Source organism: Vombatus ursinus, unplaced genomic scaffold (genome assembly GCF_900497805.2).
Source record: "Vombatus ursinus unplaced genomic scaffold, bare-nosed wombat genome assembly UNPS02014818.1, whole genome shotgun sequence".
Lineage (NCBI taxonomy): Eukaryota > Metazoa > Chordata > Mammalia > Diprotodontia > Vombatidae > Vombatus > Vombatus ursinus.
Genome location: NW_020954596.1, coordinates 73,826,243 through 73,845,191, shown reverse-complemented (window position 1 = coordinate 73,845,191; position 18,949 = coordinate 73,826,243). Strand labels below are relative to the sequence as shown.

General features: G+C 36.1%; 1 protein-coding gene across 2 annotated transcripts in view; it reads left to right on the top strand.

The window, feature by feature from the left end:
• The window catches only part of TMPRSS11A (transmembrane serine protease 11A), a 69,096-nt gene that overhangs the window by 30,758 nt on the left and 19,389 nt on the right, over window positions 1–18,949 (top strand). Inside the window, exons 4-6 of one of the 2 annotated variants that reach the window (XM_027836459.1) lie at window positions 3,179–3,246; window positions 7,487–7,647; window positions 15,156–15,194. In XM_027836459.1, the coding sequence (XP_027692260.1) occupies window positions 3,179–3,246; window positions 7,487–7,647; window positions 15,156–15,194 (268 nt within the window). The remainder of the gene's footprint in view (window positions 1–3,178; window positions 3,247–7,486; window positions 7,648–15,155; window positions 15,195–18,949) is intronic. The other variant, XM_027836458.1, reaches the window with a different exon arrangement.

Genomic DNA, 18,949 nt, shown 5'->3' with positions numbered 1-18,949 from the left:
TTTTATGGATTCCGTGAATTATGCCTTATATTTCTTTCCACAACCTATGCATTTCCAACATAGATATTATGTATTCTATGTTTCCAAATGTACTGATATTTAAGATTATTACCTGTGACTATGCTGTATGCAAAATGATGAAAATTTAGAATATAAGTGGAAAAATGTGCCATGTATCCAATGCGATTTGTAGTGTCAGCCATTTTTTTTAAACTGCAGGAGGTACATAAGGAGATAGGCATGTAATATGGCTACCATGCTCTATTGGTGGGGGGAGCGGGGACATTCCCAAAGGCCTGTGCACTAGTAGAGCAGTTTTCAATATTCCAAGTTTCAAGAGAATGATGGCAACCTCCCCCACAAGATTAATATATAGGTAGTATGTTGAAATATTGGGTCAAGAGTAAGCAACTGGTAGCCAGAGGCTGTGCAACCAGAGACTTTTCCAGGAGTGTCTTAGCTGTGGAACAGGTGCAGCACAAGCAGGATAAGCATAGGAGAATAAAAAAAATCCAGGTATTGAGCCGGGGACTAAAGGACCAAGTCAGCAGGACCCAGAGCCTTTGAAGTCCTCCACACATGACATAAGTGACTGATACATCACTTTTCACTATGTTGGGGAAATTAGCAGTTATTCAAGACAGAAATTAGTGCTCCCATATGAAACCTAACTCTTCCCCCTATGAGCTTTATGACTGTAAGCAACTCAGTTACTTTCTCTGAGACTCAATTTCATTGTCTGTAACATGGAAACAGTTCTAGTATTACTTAATTCACAAGGCTGATGTGAGGAAAGTGCTTTGTAAATCTCTCAGTGTTATACAAATGTGTGTTATTACTATTACAATCTGTGAAAATTTTGTGTGAAGACATGGATAAGAATTCACAAGAAAAGGCATAGAGTTGTTACTATTTATAAGGGTGGAATGAATATTCACACTTAAGAAAATGAGATCCATTAAAGTATTGTAATATGCCATGAACAATCAAATAAATGAACATTGACGCTGAGTAAGGAAATCCTAAAATATTTTTTCCTTCCCTCAGCCTTCCTTTTCTTTTTTGCCCTTCTATAGGGTGACAGCTATTTTGTCTTGTCCCTCCCAGTATAATTCCAGCAAGTTATTTGCATGCTCAGCATATCCTTTAACCTAGTAGCCAATGTAAACAACTCTACAGAATGCTCTCACACATGCTTACAATCAATACACATTGCTGCCATCCAGCGTTCACTGGCAAACAGTGCTACTTGCTGGTGCCAGCTGCAACTTGGGTACTGGCCTACTAGAACACTGACAACACATTATGTACAACAGTAGCACAGAAACAGTTGCCTTTTATTCCCCTCTGGAACACAGTGATATAATCAGATTAATATGGTTCAATACTAACAATTGCCAAGGAAATTGTATTTCTGTCCCTTGGTGTATACCAATTGAACTAATTCAAACCTACAATTCTCTCCTAAGGCCCTGAGAGTTTCCTCCTTCCCTTGCTCCCACCCCTTATAGTTAATGACCTCATGACCTATAGAGAAAAATTAGACCCATAAAAGCTTTCATGGAAGGTCTCCTCTTCTGGAATCTGTCTCTGTCTAGTTACTTTTTCTTCTAAACAACCATAGGATAAAATCTTGTATTTTGAAAAATCTAACCTGTTCATATATAACTAGGCGCCTATCCTCTTTTGGTAAAAGAGGGTCCTTCCTCACATTCAACTTCTCCTCTCCTCCTCCCTCTCCTCCATTTCCATAATCATCTCCTAAGCTTAGACTCTCTCCTGTGCCTTTATTCATGAACTATTCTTTTTATGGATGTATTTTATATTTGTAATCTTATTTCCGAATATATCCTCTCTCTCTTTCTTTAACCAGCAAGCCATCTCTTGTAACATAGAAGAAATGAAAGGAAGGAAGAAGGGAAGGAAGAAAGAGACAGAGAGAGGGATGGAGTGAAAAGGAAGGAAGGAAGGAAGGAAGGGAAAGACAGAGGGATAGAAGGACGGAGGGATAGAGGGAAAGGAAGGAGGGAAGGAAAGAAGAAAAAAAGTTCAGTAGAAACAACCAACACATCAACCAAGTCTGACATATGTCGAAATTCACACCCATAGTCCCCCATATCTAAAAGAAGAGAAAAAAGTGTATTTTCTCAACTCTCCTCCAGGGCCAAACCTGTTGGTCATTATGTTCATACAAGCTTCAAATATTTTTGTCCTTTCCATTTACATTGTTGTAATGACTGTCAATATTATTTTTCTGCTTCTGCTTAATTCACTCTGCATTGATTCATGTAAGTCTTCCCATGCTCCTCTAAATTCTTTATTTGATCCTTTCTTACACATAAAAATTCCAGTATACATATGTACAACAATTTGTTTATTAATTTCCAAAGTTATAGGCATTGACTTTATTCCTAGTTACTTGTCATTACAAAAAATGCTGCTATGACTATATTGATATATACAAGATCATTCTGCTTTTGACCTTGGGGCATATGCTTATTGGTGATTTTTCTGGATCAGAAAATATAGATTTTTTTGTCAATTTTTTTAAAAAATTCAAAATCCCTTTTTTAAGAATGACTAGATCAATTGATCCACAGCTCCATGAATAGAGCTCTTATTAGTGTGATTTGTGGACTATTATAGTGGCTTTAGTTCAAGCTATTCAGCAGTATATTGAATTCTTTTCTCTGACATGATGTAGAGTTATTAATCTGCATTGTGGCAACAGTATGGTCAATTAGGAGGTCTTATACACTTCTTTTTAAATGGCAAGTCCTTTTTGCAAAATCCCTATTAAAAATTATAATAACTAGGATTTGTGTATAATTTTAAGGTTTGAAAAGCACTTTCCATGTTTTAACTCATTAATCCTTCAGAACTATAGTGTACAGAAAAATTCAGGAAAAAGAAACACAGCAGTTGCTGGGAGCACTAAACCATGCCAAGAGGAAGTAACTATATTAAAAGAATAGAGAAAAGGAAGAATGGGAGAAAAAACAAAGTGACTTACATGATGGTGCAAATCCATAAACTAGATATTGTATAATTAGACGAGATAATGGTAATAGCCTTCATTTGGAATTCATTGAGAATGACTTGATTCTTAATCAAGGACTCACTCTTATTGCAAAACCTCTTCTTTGTATTAATGTATATTCTCTCTCTCTCTCATCAGGTGGATGAGACATTTATGGATTCTATCTTGAGCAAACATTATATCAAGAATCAAGTAATCAATCTGACGTAAGTATATTTAGAAAATACAGACTGGGCAAAGGTGGCTTAGCAAGCATAGGTAAGAACCAATGAATTACAAAACCATATTTAGTGCACTTCCTTACTTTGTCAGGCTTTTCACATCAAACATTTTTAAACATCAGCTGTTAAACCAGGTGCTAAAGGGGATTGTGATTTTTTTTTTCTGCTGTGATTTCCAAAAGCAACAGATGCTACTGAAAAGGAGTGCAACTTGTGTTTTTCCTTTATTAGCTGTTTTTTGGGTTTTTTTAATTTTTGTTATTTGTAATGTACCCACAGATTATAGTACAACTCTAACGATCTATTGAAAATCACTTGAGTGATCAAAAAACCATACAACATCACAAACATAACGGATATGACTTCCCATCTCAGACCAAGAAGTATAAACACTCTTTTATGGATTCGAAAAAAAATTAATCCTTTTCTCAGGTTGAAAACTCTGGTTTTCATTGGCTGATGATGACTAGGTTACTCAAAATGCCTTACAGTGTTTCAAAAAACAATTAGTTACTCAAAATGCCTTATAGTGTTTCAAAAAACAATTCATTAGTGGCTCAGGGTGAGATTTCCCAACATTCCCATCTGATTAAAGGCATTATGTTGCAAAGGAAAAGAGTCTTAAACTTGAATCATTGAATTTGGAATCACAAGTCCTTTGTTGGAATCTCAGCTCTGCTACTTATCGTCTATGTTCCCTTGAGCAAATCACATAACCTGTCTGGGCCTCAGTTTTCTCATCTGATTATCATTTGCCCTTCTTCTTGAAGAGGCCTAATGATGTCAAGAAGGTGATGTCTTGACTTGCAAGTGAATTGGATTTAAGTGAGGCAAGGCTGTGCAAAGTCACCACCTTCACTCTCTCCTCCAGAGCCATCTAGGTCCAGTGGCACGACATTGATCAGATGACTGGAGATGGCCTGTTTTCGGGCCAGAAACCTGAGGGTTTTAACCTTCCAGAATGATTTTTCAAGTGGATAAAAGAGGCCTCTTTTGCCTCATTTCTTACCTAGCCTTAATAACTGAATGGGTGTAGCCTCAGACAGACTGAGACCTGAGAAAGACCTTAGCTTAAAAAGGCGAAGGTCTCTCATTGCATCCAGGGTCATCTCCAGTCATCTTGATCTATGTTTTGCCATTGAACTCAGATGGCTCTGGAAGAGAGAGTGAATCCAATTGATTTGCAAGTCAAGACATCACCTTCCTGATGTCATTGGGCTTCTTTGAGAATGAAGGATAAATAAAAACAACAACAACAACAACAATCCTCATCTGAAAAATAAGGAAGTAAAACTAGATAACCTGTAAGGTCCCTTCTAGGTTTAAGTTTGCAATACTGTAAAAGTATGAATTGGTCCACTGAGAACTTACTAGTAGCTTGGTATAGTAGAATGAGTATAAGACTTGGGAATCAAAAGTCCTAGATTTGCATCCTATTTAATAGCTCAAACTTACATGGCACCTTATAGTGCACAAAGCATTTATCTCACAGCAATCCTACAAAGTAGGTAACATAAGTATTATCATTTCTATTTTGCAGCTGAGTATCACAGAAATAGATGACTTGCCCAACTCACAAAGCTAGTAAATGTGAGAAGGGAGTCTCAAACAAAACAAGTTCTTAATAAATCAATGTGTATGTACTATGCCACACTATTTTCCACTTACTAGCCATATGATCTGGGGCAGGTCCTTTGATCTTTCCGGGCACCAGGTCTCTCATCCATGAAAAGGGATTTGATCTCCAAAGCCTCTCCTGTTTCCAATATTCTATAGTTCCATGACTTGAAGCACAATTATGAGATGAAGAGATAATGAATCAATGACTTTCTAGCCTGGTTTTGAGTACTGAATCACTACAACAAATGTGTCTTAGCAGAGTTCATTCAACCTCCTGTATGATCTCATGTTCTCATTACCTAGATGTTTTTGCTCATACCATTTAAGTCCAGAAATGTTCTAGTGGGTGCAGAATGTATATACTAAAAGAGAACTGTTTATCAATTTGACATAAAGTGCAATCTAAAGTCCCAATTTTCAGATTCAATATTGTGAATGAAATAGAACACATAGCACTAACTAAAAATTTTTCCCTGGGCAAAAGCAATTGAGGCCAACAGCTCTGATGGGGCAAAGGAAAAGGTGACAGAGATATGCTGGTAAATTTATAATAACTGGCTCTCGGAAAAGCATAACACACTTTTAAGTATAACCTACATCAGTAATATTTTCTCTATCACTTTCCTAAGTCTAGATCAGGGGTGGGGAACCTGTGACCTTGAGGCCACATGTGGCCTTCTAGGTCCTTGGGTATGGCCCTTTGGCTGAGTCCATGTTTTACAGAACAAATCCTTTTATTAAGGGGATTTGTTCTGTTAAGTTTGGAATCAGTCAAAGTGCCACACTTGAGGACCTAGAGGGCCACATGTGGCCTTAAGGTCTCAGGTTCCCCACCCCTGGTCTAGATAATCTACAAAACAATAAATCAAGCCCTGATTTGTAGTGTTTGTAGTTTTCTAGGTATAATGTGCACAATGAATATTTTAAAATGGAGATAGCACCAGGACCTGGATTGAGCATATGGGGTGTGGGGAACATCATAGAAGCCAGTCTGAGTATGGGTGTGGTCAGGTGGTAACTCAGGCAGAAGGAGGACCACAAGATAAGTTTGGGGAATGGTTGCTGCCAAGGAAGAAAATAAAGCATTCCAAGAAGGAAGTGTCATCCACCCCAAGTCAAAACCTTAAGTTCCTTGTAAACATGGCTTTTTTTCATTAACTGTATTTGTAGTTCTAGCACCTAACAAAATGCCTGGCACATAGTAGGTACTTAATATATGTACATTGATTGATTGACAAATCCTCATTCCCTTTGTAATAGTTACCACTCTGGTAAAATACATGAAATATTTTATAACTGACATATAGTATCTATTCATTAGCTAATCCTCCCCCCCGCCACCTTGCCCTTATTTAGCCTGGAAAATCTGGAAGATTCATTTTTCTTTAGCTTTTTTAGTCCTAGGTTTTAAAACACAAATCAACAAACAGTAAGAGAAATAAAACTTTTATCAGATTGCTAGGGAAATCTATACCAGAATATTAACAACATATGAATATATTTGAAAAATAGTTACATTCTTTCAGTTTTGAAAGAGTATAGAATTCAGCTCTATGGCATTGCATTAAACCGAGATGTTGTAAGTACATATCAGTCCTCACCACATCTTACCTTATGATATCACTGTCATACATGGCCCTATGCACCTGACTTGACACACCTTCAGATTAATTACGAAAATGGGCTCAGTGAATAATATGAAAGGAAAAAAAAAACAGGAAAACTGCCTTCTGTGGGGCATGAACGAGGGAAAGGGTAAAAATTAGGATCTTGTGGCTTGGGTAAGGTAAGTCATCACCATGCCAAACAATTCAAACACCATTCTGCCCAAACTGGAAGATTCAATTCAATTGGATATCAAATTAATCAATGAATTCATAAGAATATATTAAATATTTACTATGTGCTACCCACTGCACTAAGCCCCCTGTGATATACAATTTATAATGAGAAAAATGCATCAGTCATGCAACAAAAGTAAAGGGCATAGACAACCCAAATGTGCTAATGATATCCTTGGGATGTCAACAGAATACAAGGAAGGCCTCTACTACATTGAGTTAGACCCCTGTGGTGAATGAATGGGAAGATATGGATAAGAGTTGTAAAGGAAGGGCGGCACTGATAGGCTTCAACCTGCATCATTGGAGGGAATATCTATGATGAAGAGATCATAGATCCATTGGAATATGTACAGTTCATTCTTCTACCTGTTGATGGAGCTACAATGATAAATATGACGTTCTCCTACCTCAAGAAGCTTGCATCTTATTGAAAGGAAGATAAATTACTTATAGCATATACAAATAAATGAAATAAAAATGAGCATAGAACTGCATAGGATGAGCATCAAGGGTTTTGAAATCAAATAAGAGAATAAGTGCGGGAATTAATGTATTTAAAGTCACAGAATTTTAGAGCTAAAGAAACCCTAGAAATCATGCAGTTAAACAACTTCATTTTGCTTACAGATGAAAAAACTGAGAATCCATGCTAAGTTCATCTAGCTAGGTAGAGGTACAACTAGGGCTTGAACTCAAATCTTCTGACTCCCATTCTAGTGTTTCTTCCATAGTATCTCCAGCTGTCTTTTTGTGCTTTGCAGGCCAGAAATAGATGGCTTGAAAGCAGATGTTGTGATGGTATTTCAGTTTCCCTCCAATGAAAAAAAAGAAACAAGGGAGAAAAAAATTCACAACATTTTACATCAGAAGATAAGAAACACAAGAGCTCTGAAAATAAATGCCTCATCCCTTCAGCTCAATGGCAAGTATTTATTTTTCCAATTATCATTAACTCTTGCATTAATGCATTTACTTCTAAATCAGTTGGTCATTCTTCTAACAAATAAATAAATGAATAATGAATGAATAAAGAAATAGGAAGAAATGAAATAAGAATTTATTAAGCATCTACTAGGTGCCAGGTACTATGCTAAGTATCTCATTTGAACCTCAAAATAATCCTAAGAGGTAGGTCTTATTTATTAACCCCATTTTGAAGTCGAGAATACTGAGGCAGATAAAGATTATATCACTTGCCCAAAGTCACATAACTAGTAAGTGTCTAAGGCTGAATATGAACTCAGATCTTCCTGATGAGGCTTAGTGCTCTATCCATTATGACACTTTGCTGCCTCAAAAAATAAAAATAAATAAATGAATGGACAAAATGACTGAACAAACAAGCAAACAAACAACTTAATAAATGAGCAAACAAATGGGTAGATAAACAGATAAGAAGGAAAAGAGAGAGAGAGAGAGAGTGGATAAGTAGGATTCAATGTTTTCCTACTCCTGTCTATACTCAAGTTGTGACTTTAAAAAATGGAATCTTAGTAAATCTTGGTTAAAAATGCCATGGAGTAGCTTTTGTTTTCTGCTAGATGAAGCAATTGATATTACACATTCCAAAATAGCAGAAGTAACTGCATATCAATAATAAGTGCTAGCTAGCCTGTCTTAGCTGTTGTCTCTGTGACTAAGCAACTGAAAAATGTATGGTGTTTTGCAACTTCTGCATTTTTGAGTGGAACCTGGAATATAGTCAAGAAATTCTTTTGTTTAAAGAATATGTATAATGTGACATATACCTTTCCCCCCAAAAGGATAAAGACATGAGTAGCAGGAGCAAGTTCTAACAGGGAAGTACCTCCATGTCCTTTGGGAGTTATATTAACTCTTTGGGGGCCACTAGACCTTTCTAAATAAGTTCTGCAAATCACTAAACTTAAAAAATATCCAATGGCCCTCCCCAGAGAGGAAAAAGATGGAGAGAGAAGAACCTGCAGAGAGTTCACTCTAGGCATTCTGTTACCTTAGGAAGCAAATCACAAAAAACATTATGAGGACTATGAGATAATAGCTGTGCTGGTAAATTATGTCATGGATTATGGAATTACCCATATTAAAAGCATCTACAATTCTATGAGTGGGGGTCTTCTTTCCACTGATATAGATTGCAATCCCTCTATAACTAAGTAGATGGTCTAATAGACTTGTTGCAGTCATTTTCATCACTCAGAAGATGACCTCGTGAAGAGGCAGTCTGAACTTAGATAGGAAGGTCCTTAGAAAACAGACACAACAATCTATTACTGTAAGAAGGGAATAATAATTATTACCCCATACTTAAAGACTTGATAGTTTGATAGGACCAGTCAGGATTTGTGCTTCACTGGCACAGCTTCAGTGAGCAAAGGATCATCTCCATCTCATGATGAACACTTCCTCCCTTGTACGTTCTACAGTCCAGCCAAATCAGCATGTTTACCTATATATTATATTTCATCTCTCCCTTCTCCTTGCCTCTGAACAAGATATCCCCATGCATTTATTCTACTTTGTCCTAATTTCTGTCTCATAGAATCCTTCCTTTCCTCCAGAGTTCAGCTTAGGTGATACTTCCTATAGGAAGGCTCTCCTGACCCTCCAACCCCACCCCCATCTCCGCTCCCCTGCCAGTTGTTATCTCCCCAAGGAAATTACTCTGGATCTACCTTGTATATATTTTGTATTTACTTACCTATCTTCATTTTGTCTTTTGCCCATTAGCCATAAATAATAGACTGTAAGCTCCTAGAAGTTAGGGGTGATTTCTTTTTTATCTTTGTAGCCTTACAACCTAGCATAATGCCTAGTACATAGTTTGTGTTTAATAAGTTTACTGCTGACTAAAGTGTCAAAGAATAACTTTACTTGGAAGTTGCCAATGAAGAGCATTAATTCCCAATGAATTTAAAAGAACAGGTTACTAGAGATGATGTATGAAATGGTTTCAAGCACATGCACTAATGTCCTTTAGTGTCACTGCCTGACTTGTTTTTCTATTAGGACTTGGGCTGGTGAGCTAAGGCTTGTATTCTGGACACAGTACCAGGGGTAGACAATCTGTGGCCTTGAGGACACATGTGGATAGGCTAACGAATGGAGCAATGGCCTGAAAGTCAGAAGACCTGGTCCTGTCACTGACTTACTGAAAGATCACTGGCAATCATTTGACCTTTCTTTTCTTCCATTTTATCATCGTAAGAGGAGGATAATTATTTCCACTCCCGTCTTCACAGGGATATTGTGAGGATTCACAAGTATATAGAAAATACTTTTGGAACACAGGTGTTACATAAATACAAACTATTACTATTCTATAAATTGTTTCTTAGGATTGGAATCATTGCAGTCAGAAAGCATTCATGTAAATGAAGGGCACCAAGAAATGGAGGGCCAGCTCAACAGAATTCAGAGTTGCTTTTCCTTCCCTTGTCCTGACCTGTGCTTTTTAAACAAAAGATATTTAGTTGGAAACAGTGTCTCCCTCTAGAGAAAAAAAAGTTGCCTTATGTGAATAATTATTACTATAACTGACTTTTTTTAATATTTTCTTGTTTGTAAAATATTTTATATGCATTGTCTCATTTGACCCTTACAACAGCCCTATAAGGTAAGTGACATATATGTTATTAGCCTTATTCTACAAATGAGGAAACTGAGACTTAGAAAGGGTGAATGATTGGCAGCTAGGTGGCCCAGTGGATAGAGCTCCAACCTTGGAGGACCTGAGTTCAAATCTGGCCTCAGACACTTGAACTTACTAGCTGTGTGACCTTGGGCAAGTCACTTAACCCCATTGCCTAGCCAAAAAAAATTTTTTTAAATAAAAAGGAACAAATACAAATATTTGGGGGCAGCTAGGTGGTGCAGTGGATAGAGCACCAGCCCTGAAGTCAGGAGGACCTAGGTTCAAATCTGGCTTAGACCAAACACTTGACACTTACTTACTAGCTGTGTGACCCTGGACAAGTCACTTAACCCCAATTGCCTAAAAAAAAAAAAGTGAATGATATTCTCATTATTTAACTGGAAAGTCCTAGAGGCAGGATTACAACCCAGGTCTCACTTTCTTCCAAGAACATTGCTATTTCCAGTATATCAGACTGACTTTTCACATACAAAGACATGAATGTGAAAATACGGAGATTTTGAATGAAGAGTGGCTAAACATTATTTCAAACTACTCTTTAACACCTCTTCCTCTGGGGAAAAAAATCTTCCCAAGCAGCCTGAGACTGACTTTTAAAATCCTTACATGGTCTAAGACTGCCAGGGAACCCAAAATAGGCTTTAAATTTCCTATAAGAATTATGAAAGTAACCCCTATAACAGGTTGTTCTGTAGACAATAATACCAACTGTTGGAAACTTACATTTAAGTTAATGAATGACTTGATCAGATATAACCCCAAGAAACAACCTGTTAACTTCCAAATGCAAAGGGACAATTTTCAGTGGTGGAGAATAAAGCTTTTTTTTTCACTCTAAATCTAGTAAATAACAATATGTGTAGAGAGTGAGAAGCCAGAACGAGCACAGCCTCATCCAATGTGGGTTGGACTACTTACTAGAATAATTATTATTTCTCTAATAGGATAGCAAATTATGGGTGTCTGCCATGTTATTTCTGCTGTTTTCTGTTCTACAGATTAACAGTGAAACTAGCCAGGCAAGATGCTGACTTTAGAAGTACTCAGTCCTTTAGGGTCTGATAGAAGAGCCATTATTCATCCTTTTCAAGTGATATTTAAAGGATCACCTAACTAACAAGATAAATAAGTGAGTTAGTATTGGAAGTCAATATACTAGAGTTGTAGGTAGAACTGTGAAGTAGTCAGTTCATTTTTTCATAACATATTTGTTCCTCCACTCCAATCTGGTTTTGAAAAAACACTTCTATGTTCAAGTGGTTCTTGTTTGTTTGTGGGTATTGTTTTTTTGTTTTTTGTTTTTTTGCTTTCAATTTTGTTCTTTCTTTTTTCTTTCTTTTTTTTTGCTTTTCAGAATTTCTATTTTGGTTTTTAATTAAGGTCTGTAATTTGTCAGGTTTGGGTTTTAGATAAATATTATTTACTTTATTAGTGAAATGTCTATTTATTTCAAGGGAAGGTAGGTGGCACAGTGGATAGAGTGTTGGGCTTGGAGTCAGGAAGACTCATCTTCCTGAGTTCAAATGCGACCTCAGAAACTTATTAGCTATGTAACCCTGAGCAAGTCATGTTGCCTCGGTTTCCTCATCTATAAAATGAGCTGGAGAAAGAAATGGCAAACCAGTATCTTTGCCAAGAAAATGCCAAATGGGGTCAAAAGAGTAGGACATTACTAGAAAATGACTAAATAGAAACAATGACAACTATTTCTTCCTATATTTTCTAGTATTTTTACCAGGAATAAAGGTTTTTACCTTTTTGACAGTTTTTCTGTCCATTGATACTGACTTTTTCTTGTTCTTATTATCATCATGGTCTATTGTGTTGATAATTTCCCTCATATTGAACCAATCCTACTTTCCTGGTATAAATCCAACCTAGTCATTGTATATAACAATGACATATTGTTGTATACTCTTTGCTAATATTTTATTTAAAAATTTTGTGTCAATGTTCATTAGGTATATTGGTCTATAATTTTCTTTTAAGTTTCATGCCAAATTTATTGATTTGTTTTTTCTTCCTTGTACTGATTATATAAACTTTATCCTAAGTACTATTTTGGCTGCATTACAAAAATGTTGGCATGTTGTCTGTTTTTATTAGCACTAATGAAATTATCTATTGTGTTTGTAATTTGTTCTTTGACTCACCAATTCCTTAGGTTTGTTATTTAGTCTCTAGTTTGTTTTTAATCCTTTCTAACTGACTATAATTTTATTGCATCATGGTCACTAAAGAATGTGTTTAATATTTCAAATTTTTTACATTTCTTTGTGAAGATTTTGTGCCCTAATACATGATCAATTCTTATAAATATGCCATGCACAGGTAAGAAATATGTACATTCCCTTCTATCTTCATTCAATAATCACCAGAGGCCTATTATCTAAAGTTTTTCTAAAATTCTATTGAGGTCCTTAACCTGTTTTTTATTTATTTTTTGTTTATATTTATCTAGTTCTTAAAGGGGATGTATTGAGGCCTTCATCATCATCATCATCATTATTATTATTATTAATGTCCAGGCTTGTTGTTGTTGTTAAGGCTTTCAGGTAGTCCAGTGATTCTTAAATTACTTTTTCTTGATCTATTTTCCAGATTAGTTGTTTTGACATGAGACACCCATATTTTCTTCTATATTTTTTTCAGTCTTTTGATTTTGTTTTAGTAATTCTTATTGTCTCATACCCATTAACTTCTATTTGGTCCATGACAATTTTCAAGTACTATATTACTTAGCCATACTGTCTACCTCTTATAGTATAGTGTTATTTCTCCTTCCATATCATTCCTCTGAGGCTTTGATTTCTCCCCCAACTCTTTCCTTTAGCATTTCATTTATAGAATAATTTTAACTCTTTACAATCTGATTAATTTCTTCTAGGAATTCTATTTAACTTTGCATCCAAGCTATGTTTTTCTTTGAGCTTTTGCTTGTGGATGTTTTGGAGCATTTTTTTTTCCTTCTGAATTTGGTATCTCTGTTACCACAATAGTTTTCATGGTGAGAATATTTTTATTGTTGTTGTTTATTCATTCTTCCAGTTTTATTTACTCTGTTGGGACTTTGAGTTAGTGCCAGGCTCTATGCATTTCTGTCGGGAATTCTGGGCTTAGTTTGATACTGATTTGTCTTTTCTGGGGTACTATTGTTGCTTTCTCCAGGTATTAAGTACAGTGTTCTTCCAGTGTCTTATAGGTGATTAAGACTAAGCATCTGCAAACTTTCAAAGCACCCAAAGGAGTTTAATCTAGGATGAAATCTGATCACTGCCTAGTCCTGATCTGAGTTTTCAGAATTCCTAATCCTAATATAGTTTGCGGAAAGATGGGGACATAGGAGCTCTAGTATATAGCTATTGGTCCTGGCCCCTGTTAGCTAGCTGAGCAAATCTCAGGTTCAGAATATTAAAACTGTAGCTTTTACCTTGGTCCAAGCTCCTTATTCTAGTTTCTCATTTACAGGCTTGAGACCACTCTGGGGGCTGAATAAGAGAATCCACTAGCATTGTCCTCACTTCTGTTTCTGATCCTTGACGAATCAACAGCCTTGGGCCAGCTCCTTGCTCTGGTTCAGTCAAAGATTACAAACCACCTCCTTACTTTGTATATCAACTCCGTAGTAGTTTTTTTTTGTTCTATTTCTTTTAGTTTAAAAATCATCCTTTTTAGCAGAAAAAAAAGGATGAATTGAGGAGATTCACCTTTATCCATTATGGAACATCATCATCCAACTCACCCTTTTAGATCTGCCTAAGAATCCACGGATGAAAAGATGTGAGGGATAAAGAATGTGTATTGCCTAGATTTTGAGATGCAGGTTGCTAGGCAATTCAAAGAGTCTGTTCATAAGTCATAAATTTTGGTTGGACACTGCAAGTGGACAAAGGGGTGCACCCAGAAATGAATAAGAGGAGCAAAGTGGACTGGATGACATTTGGGAAATTATACAGGGCAATCAATAATCCCAGTCAGCCCCTAACACAAAAACCTATCTTTTTAACATTACCATTGCAACAAAGTTCACAAGAAAAGTAGAAACTAAGCCTTATGCAAGTCTGGACATGAGAAAGATAATTTTCATTTGGCAGAGAGGAAAGGCATGAGTTAAGACTTCCTAGAAGAGGTGTCATTCCATATGAAGCATGGAACATTGTGATATAGAAAGAATTAAAATTACAAGTTACTTAAAAGCCCACAGAGAAAGGCATGGTGGATGTCAATTGCTCTAGTACTTTATTCATGGTGACTTTAATTTTAAAAGTGGCATAAAAGATATCACCAAGAAAATGTAGACCCTGGGGAGATGCCAGATCATATATCAAGGGCAAGGAATAACAGTAAAGCTACACTGGGGTACCAGTAAACTTGTAAAATGTTAAAAGATCTAGAAATACACACCCATAATCCAATGTATTCAGTAGATTTTCTGAAGAATTTACATGAATACTTAGAAAATCATACATCATATTTGTATATAATGAGAAGTTGTAGAGAGGTTGTATCTGCATTGATGAAATTATAGTTCCATCAAAGTGATTGACTTCAGCAAATCAAAGTATGTCAGTCTTGTCTGATAAACCACCCACTCTCACAGTTTCATTGAAAATGCTGGACACATTTCTCCTATACCATATAATCACCTTATCTGATTAGTCTCTTTTCTTTCAAACATTTAGTTAAAATTATGATTATAAAACCAGAATCCATGTATGGTCAGGATTCTATAATATTTGCCAGAAAGAAAGACCCAAGTAACTTCAAATCTTGATATTTCACTTTTTTTTTTCCAGCTATGAGTTCAACAACGGGCAAGCTAACTGTCCAATCATGTAAGTCTAAGAACTTTATTTAAATAATTAGTAAGGTTTCCATGGCATATAAAACTCTTTCAAAATGGAATATCATCATTTTTTCTGTACAATCATATCCGTCAGGCAGTCAGTAAACATTTATTATGGCACTATATGCCAGGCACTGTGCTAAGCACTGGAAATTTTAAAAAAAAGGTAAAAGAAATATTTTCTCTGAAAGAAAATAAACCCTTAAATGTACCTGTTACACCCATGCATTAAAGATTTTTATCAAAAACTGAAGCTGAACTATAAATTAATTTCAAGGCTGATCTTTTTGAGTCATAAAATATTTTCAAGTCACAGTAATGAAATAGGGAAAAAATAGGCTTAAAAGAAGGAGATTTTAGCGGCAGCTAAGTGGCCCAGTGGATAGAGCTCTGGCCTTGGAGTCAGGAGGACATGAGCTGTATGACTCTGGGCAAGTCACTTAACCCTGACTGCCTCACCAAAAAAGCAAAAAAAAAAAAGAAGAAGAAGAAGAAGAAGGAGATTTTCTTGTCCAAGGAAAACATATGAATATGAAAAACCAACAGTGTGTGTTTTGTGCTGTGGAATAATGTATTTAAAAGGTAGCTGAAGTAGAGCCCAGGATTAGTCATTGTATCAATGGCTGACCTCAGTCCCTTGGGTAACATGTTGCCCTTCATCCACAAATAAAATGCAACTGTGCACTTTGAATTATTTTTTTTTTACATTAAGTCATCAATGTCTTTGTCTGGTGTTTCTTCTACAAATGGTAGACATCTATAAGTTTGCCAACAATAGATAACGGCACAGTTGCAGCTGTGAAATGAGTTTTCTTTATATAAGTCTAACTAGTCTATCCAGGGTCTGAAACCAATATATTTGCTTTATCAGTATCATGTTCTAACCAGCTCAAGCTCATGGCAAGAATATTAAATAAAGTTGTCTCTGATGCATGTAATAAAGGTACTTGATAAAAATTGTTTTGTCACTGTGATAATGAAGGAATAGAAACTCTACTGAGCAGTTAGATTTGCCTGAGTAACTCCACCAAATGTAAGCATAGCTCTATTTATTCAACATCATAGTGACAAAACAATTTTATCCAGGACCTTTATTATTTGCATCAGAGACAACTATAGTATTTAATATTATGGTAGAGTCACTCAGGCAGACATTATGGGAAGCAAAGAAGGGAATAAGCATTTATTAAGCACTTACTATGTGCTAGGCACTGTGTTAAATGCTTTACAATTAATATCTCATTGATCATCACAATAAATCTAGGAAATAGGTGCTGTCATTATCCCAATGTTACACTTAAGTAAGGTTCTCTTGTTTTTCCCTGAAGTAGACAAAGGTTAAGTGACTTGGACTGGGTCACACAGCTAGTAAGTGTCCGAGGCCTTATTTTAACTCAGGTCTACTGATTCTAGGCCCAGAACTTTATCCACTGTGCCACCTAACTGCCTCGAGGAACCACCTGTCTGCTTGTCTGATGATTTCAGGGAAACTTGCTTTTCTGGGAACTTTGTACAAACCACTCTTGCTATCACCCCAGAAATAGAAATGGAAACCCAGAAGGATGTCCTCAAGCAATTATATCCAAAGGGATCTGTGATATCATTGAACCAGGAGTACCTTCTAATAATGTAGATCTCAATTCATCCATACCTGCCCATCATGTATAATTCTTGCAGATATTCTCCCAGAAGTTTGCTGTAGGAGTATTTGCTTTCACGTTCATGAGGGTACCAAAGGACCACTCTCACCATCTGTCATCCTTTGATGGTCATGATCAGCCTATATTCTCTTACTGTTATATATAATCATTCTTTGATGACTTTTTATTTACTCCTGTTCTTCTTTGGATTTCTTCATTGGCTATATGTTGCAGCCTACTCATACACATCATATGGCTTTCCATTGCCCTCTGTGTGATCTTCTTTAGTTCCTCTAAGACAGTGGTGTTACATAAGTCACTGCCAAAAGATGGGCCTTTAATTTTGGGGGAAGAAAAGGCTCAGTCAGTAAAATGGTTTTGCAATCTCCCCCAAAGAAATGCAACCTGCTCTCCCTCTCCTTTTCATCTCTGGACCTATCTCAGTATTTATCTTTATAGTTTGTCCAAGATATACATACTATTGGATAAGTTCTATAAGTCCATCAAAGTAAATGTTGAAATCTGCAGATATTCTTCATCCTCTTGCTCTTTGCTGTGTGTATGGACAGGCCAAACTCCTTTGTGTGGCTGCAGAACACTTCCAGGAGGCTTTGCAATGTCGTGAGGCCTGATGCAATCAAGACATTTGTAAATAGGAACATCTGGAAAACATCACTATCAACAGTGAACCCATTCTCAGCCTGACATTTGCACTGGATCTCCTCCATCATGGTAGCATAAAACTTTGGCTAGCACATATCTCTATGTTTTATACCTTGACCGACCAGGTTTATTCCTGTTTTTATATCTTCCAAGGAATCTTGAAGGATCTTGAAATAGAGATGGGAGACATTTTGCTACAAACAAGCCTGTAATTTGGTGTTTCATTCTACCAAATAAAAAAAAATTTTTGTAGTCTATAATTAATAAGCACCAATGGCCTGTTATATTTTCTACATCTTTCAGTTACAGGATTGTCAAGATATGGTCCATTGTTAAATATTGCTTGTGAAAGCCTTATTGTTCCATACAAAACCCTTATCAAGAATTTCTCAATTCATATGTAAGTGAACCTGACAAAGAGTTTCTCTTGTTAGGAAAGTAGGTATATTGATCAGTTAATTATTTGTGTTCTCTTGGTTACCTTTCTTTGCTATTAATAAGACCCAAGATTTTTTCCATGATGTTGATTTCTTCATCTCCTTAGCTACCTTGTATATCTGTCCCTCAACACCTTCACAATTGTGTCTTCCCTGGCATGGATCTCCTCTTACACATACTTGATCCAACCTAGCTACTTTTCTCATCTTTGTTCTCTTTAATGGTATGTGCATGTGTATTGCAACATTAAGGTCCCAATGTAGTAGTTTAGTTATCTTTGATGAAGAAAAGAGTTTGTTGAAATGGTTTCTGGAAATTGTTAGCATTTTTCTTCTGTTTCTTCTGTTTTCTTTCCATTTTCATTGTTGAATGTCTTTGGGAGACTTTGCTTTATCGGGTTTAATTTCAGGCTTCCAATATACTGGTTCTACCCTTCACTGATACTCTTGGCTTTGTGATATGATACTGTTCATAATTATCTATAATACTTCAGGTAGTTATTACTACTAAAACCCTGGAATGGCTTTCTAACTGACTTGTAGTGTTTCCCTTATGATTTATATTTGACATGCAGTCAATATTTATTAAACTGAACTGAAATGATTTGAACACCTGATAACATTTCATAGAGTTCAAAAAAAAATACCACCAATTGCTTTTTATTCCTACATGTGGTTGCATATTAGGAGCATAAGTATAATAATGAAATATTTCTATATTTTCAGGGCCTATGATTTGAACCATGTGGTTACTGCATACCTCTAATGATGCAATCATAAACTCCAACCTGCCTTAGAAAACAGTTCATATAAATTACCAGAAGGAAAAAAATAATCACCTTGTCTCCAGATTCCTATTGATAAGCCTCTTTAAATTTGGCTAGCCTAATCCTTAAACAATTTTCATAGAATCAAAATTAGTATTCTTCCTCCAAACCTATCTTTGTAGGCCCTCACAGGAAGGAAGGAAGGAAGGAAGGAAGGAAGGAAGGAAGGAAGGAAGG